Source organism: Eurytemora carolleeae, unplaced genomic scaffold, assembly GCF_000591075.1.
Source record: "Eurytemora carolleeae unplaced genomic scaffold, Eaff_2.0 scaffold354, whole genome shotgun sequence".
Lineage (NCBI taxonomy): Eukaryota > Metazoa > Arthropoda > Copepoda > Calanoida > Temoridae > Eurytemora > Eurytemora carolleeae.
In genome coordinates, this window is record NW_019396571.1 from 252,948 (window position 1) to 258,159 (window position 5,212).

Genomic DNA, 5,212 nt, shown 5'->3' on the forward strand with positions numbered 1-5,212 from the left:
GATACCATTAATTAAATACAGAGTGTATCCATCAAGCAGTACAGGGATACCATTAATTAAATACAGAGTGTATCCATCAAACAGTACAGGGATACCATTAATTAAATACAGAGTGTATCCATCAAGCAGTACAGGGATACCATTAATTAAATACAGAGTGAATACATCAAACAGTACAGGGATACCATTTAATTAGAAACAGAGTGAACAGTACAGGGATACCATTTAATTAGATACAGAGTGAATGCATCAAACAGTACAGGGATGCCATTTAGTTAAATAAAAAGTGAAGCCATCAAACAGTACATGGATACCATTTAATTAGATACAAAGTGAATCCATCAAACAGTACAGGGATACAATTTAATTAGATACAGAGTGAATACATCAAACAGTACATTGATACCATTTAATTAGATACAGAGTGAATCCATCAAACAGTACAGGGATACCATCTAATTAGATACAGAGTAAATACATCAAACAGTACATTGATACCATTTAATTAGATACAGAGTGAATACATCAAACAGTACAGGGATACCATTAGATACAGAGTGAAAACATCAAACATTACAAGGATACCATTTAATTAGATACAGAGTGAATACATCAAACATTACAAGGATACCATTAGATACAGAGTGAAGCCATCAAGCTGATTAAATTTGTAAAATAAATGTTGTTGTCTTTGTAAAGAAAAAAGAAATTAACCGAACGGAAACACTTTTCACAAACTCTAATTTTTAAATACCTACATCTTTTCAACCTTTTTGACAAAATATTGATACTTTTTAAAAAAATTTGCCCCTCTCCCACCTGGACTTGTTTTGTTCACCATAAAAAATACACCAAAAAGACTACATATTTGGGTGGTTACTAACCGTATAGAGTCTAAAAATTATTCCTTTGCTTGAAAAACTAACTTTATAAATTTATCACTTAACTCCATCACAGCTAACTAAATTAATAATCACAGCATCATTAAAAATTATATTTTTACTAATAAACGAAATTTCTTCTGAAATTTTTAGATAGAATTTATTTACTCAATCTCATATTCACCAACTCTTATAAACTACAATTTTCTGGGATTTGCTTGCACAAACATTTCAATGATTTTTTCAGTAGAGAGCTCAGACAGCCTTAAAGGGTGTAAAGCTATAAGTGCAAGATCGTTAAGTCTGCTCTCCGTCATAGTACATCTTGTGTAATGAAGTATTCTCTTTAGAAGGCTAAAACTTTTCTCTCCTTGTATTAACAGTGAATTTAGACAAATCCTTAGTCTTTGTCATTGTCAAGGTGTTACTTTTTAAACGTAGTTTCCTTTTAATTTTGTATTTTCCAGGGGGGGGGCAGTGCCCCGCCTGGAACTCCCAGAGGGGGTAAGAGGACTACTGCCCCCCCTAGGTACGCCACTGTGCCTGGCCTGAGAAAGGGAAATGCAAGCAAAGCGTAGAGGGCGCGGCCCCCCCTCGTACGCCACTGCGAACCCACTTCTTTAACAGACAACACTCCCTTATTGTACTTCGACGATACTTATGACAGATGAAAATGTACCCCAACCCTTTTCGTGTACCAGCACGGCCTCTATTGGCAGATAAATTGTACCCTACGTACTACTTGTACTGGCGTGTTCACTAAAGCCAGATTAAATTGTACTGAACCAACTGTTCCGTGTACCATGCCCAGCATGAAACGTTTCTTCCTGTTTGTTTTATCTGATTTAAGAGTTATTTTGAAATAAAGTGGCACTTGGAGATTAAATCTCCCAGTATTTTTAGACCAGCAATAAACTAAGTTTTAGTGGATTGATTTCATTCAACAATTTTATTCTATACATAGACATTTAAATAGTAGGGACACGTATACAGGGGTTTATCTAGAATTTATCTGGGGGGAAATTGTAAACTCAGTAAAATTATCCACAATACAGTCGTCCTATATGTCAAAACAATGAAGACTACTTTCGGTTTAAATTTTTCTTTTCTACAAGCAAAAGGCTTGTTAGAAATCAAAACTTGAAAATTAAAAGTCGTCTTCATTGTAATGATATAAACGCCAACCATTGTACAGCATGCCACACATATTTTTAAGTTCATAAAATCTGTTATAGATATTATCAAGTCCATAAAATCTGCTTGAAATAGTATGCAGTCCATAAAATCTACTAGAAATAGTATCAAGTCCATAAAATCTGCTTGAAATAGTATGCAGTCCATAAAATCTACTAGAAATAGTATCAAGTCCATGAAATCAGCTAGAAATAGTATCAAGTCCATGAAATCTGCCAGAAATAGTATCAAGTCCATAAAATCTGCTAGAAATAGTATCAAGTCCATAAAATCTGCTAGAAATAGTACCAAGTTCATAAAATCTGCTAGAAATAGTATCAAGTCCATGAAATCTGCTAGAAATAGTATCAAGTCCATGAAATCTGCTAGAAATAGTATCAAGTTCATAAAATCTGCTAGAAATAGTATCAAGTCAATGAAATCTACTAGAAATAGTATCAAGTCCATGAAATCTGCTAGAAATAGTATCCAGTCCATCAAATCTATTAGAAATCTTTCCTCAACCGGCCACAAAATCTCTATTCTTTTTCCTTTCTTTTTCCTTTCTTTTTCCTTTCTTTTTCCTTTCTTTGTTAGCTATGTGAATTGTACCAAATGTTATGAATGTTTTGTATTACTGCTTTAAAGCTTCCTTTAATTTGCTGCGAGGATAGGGGGGAGCGGAAAATTCAAATTCTATTATTTTTTTGAGCTTTTTTGTTTTATCTTCTTTTCCCTTTCTTTGTTTACCCCGTGAATTGTCTCAAATGTTAAGAATTTTTATATTAATATTGAAAAAATTAATATTCGCTTCTATAGTTTTTTCTTTTCGGTTCAATGTTATATTTACTTCGTGTGCTGTTTACATTTGGCGCATGTACGTATAATATTCTGTTTATGTACGGTTAATATCAAGAATATTAGGTTCTTGCGTATTTTGCGTGTACAGTTCGTGTACATTTATTCAGTTTTTCCTTTTTTACCACCATGTACAATACATTGTTCACTGTACAGAATGAAGTAATCAATTTTATCTTTATCTTAATCTTTATCAAAATTAATTTATCTATATTCTGTATTGTAAGTACAAGAAATATTTTGTCACAATGAATGAAAAAAAACAAAATTTTTAACTTACACAAGAACAAACTGTATTTTGAACGTACAATGTACATACAACCAAGAAATATACTAAGATTGTGTTACAAACCAAGAAATATACTAAGATTTTGTTACAACCAAGAAATATACTAAGATTGTGTTACAAACCAAGAAATATACTAAGATTGTGTTACAACCAAGAAATATACTAAGATTGTGTTACAACCAAGAAATATACTAAGATTGTGTTACAAACCAAGAATTATACTAAGATTTTGTTACAACCAAGAAATAGTTTCTTTGAAAGAGGTTAAACTAGAAAATGTTATCTCGGTGAAATTGGCCAAGACTGTGATATTAAATGCTGTGTCCTGCTGGGGGGGGGGGGGAGAAATAATAAATTATCTTTTAGAATTTATCTCACTGAGCAGAGAAAATTTAAACAAGTTTCTCTTTCTCGAAATCCAATATTTTTGGTGTAAATATCAACCAAAGTTTATGCTTTTTATTTTGACATTTAAGACCACGGTATCGGCTTTAAATGGCCTGTTTTCACTTCGAACCTGGCTCATGACACCCCCCTATCCTCCCGCCCTCACATATAACTTCCCTCTTACGAAAGCGATCGCAATAACTTAAAAGTAATGATCACTTACGTGTTGAAATGTAGTTTCACAGTTGGTCTAGTGCATTTCACAGTACTGAGGGGGGAGGGGGGCATAATTTATCATATCTTATAGTGTACAAACCATATTGATAGTTTATTAAACTCCATGTTGTGGTATTGTAAAACTCTCTTTTTTAAAGGTATTTCCAACTCTTAAAAACATTGTTACAATGATTTCCAAAAGAAAATCGTGATATTTTGGCGGAATTTTACCAATCATTTTGTTTATTTTCGCCTTGTTCAATCTGAAGTACACATATGGTATCTATTTGTTTTCAATATATTCTGTTTGTTTTATTAGTGTTTACATTTTGTCTGTTATGTTTGCTGAGTCCATTGTACAACGTATTGTACATAACTTTACGAACACTGAATATAATATGTACATACTACATAATAAATATGTATTCTGCAAATACTCTTTATGTACTACAGGGCTCCCCACAAAGGATGAGACTTCAGAGACGATTGTACGGAATTTGTTTAGTCCGTGTACTTGCACTCAGGGTTCCTTGTAGGCCAAAACTGGCTTATTTCTGGGCTTAATATTTCAGTAAACCAAAAAAATACTCAATCAAATGCAAAATCCACAATCAAGCTTCAAATCGTCTTATTTTTAGAGTTTTGGGTCGTCATGAATACCCTGTATGTACTATGTACATATGTATTTAAAAAAACTCTGCATGTACTATGTACAAATGTATTTTATGAATACCCTGTATGTACTATGTATATATTTATTTAATAAATACTCTGTATGTACTATGTACAGATTTATTTCATGAATACCTGTATGTACTATGTACATATGTACTTAATAAATATTCTGTATATACTATGTATATATGTATTTCATGAATACCCTGTATGTACTATGTACATATGCATTTAATAAAAACTCTGCATGTACTATGTATAATTGTATTTTATGAATACTTTGTACATATTTCATGAATAAATTGTGAGTTCTTTGTATTATGACAGTTGTGGGAAATATTTATCTGACGTTTAAATCTCCTTCTTCTCATTTCTAAGCGTGAGAGAAATTACAATCCTTTCATGTGAGAACATATTATTATATTCGTCTCAGTCTGTGTTTTGTCTTTTTATTTAGTTTTTAACATGATGTTTTAAAGTTTTATTCTCATTATTGTCATTTGTTTGTTTGACTACTTTTTTAAAGGTTTCTTCGTGTATATTTTCCCATCATTTTTGAAATCAACTTATTTTTTGTTTAGATCTGCTATTCTAATCTTGGACGATTGTGACTGGAATCTAGCACTAGAATCAGGTTCAGTATTATTATTATTATTATTATTATTATTATTATTATTAATATTATTATTATTATTATTGTTATTATTATTATTATTATTATTATTATTATTAT

General features: G+C 31.5%; 1 protein-coding gene across 1 annotated transcript in view; it reads left to right on the forward strand.

Annotated features, from left to right (window-relative positions):
• The window catches only part of LOC111705677 (protocadherin-like wing polarity protein stan), a gene marked incomplete in the record, with an annotated part of 36,117 nt that overhangs the window by 20,017 nt on the left and 10,888 nt on the right, over positions 1–5,212 (forward strand). Inside the window, 1 exon segment of the mRNA XM_023478306.1 lies at positions 5,061–5,113. Within this exon segment, the coding sequence (XP_023334074.1) occupies positions 5,061–5,113 (53 nt within the window).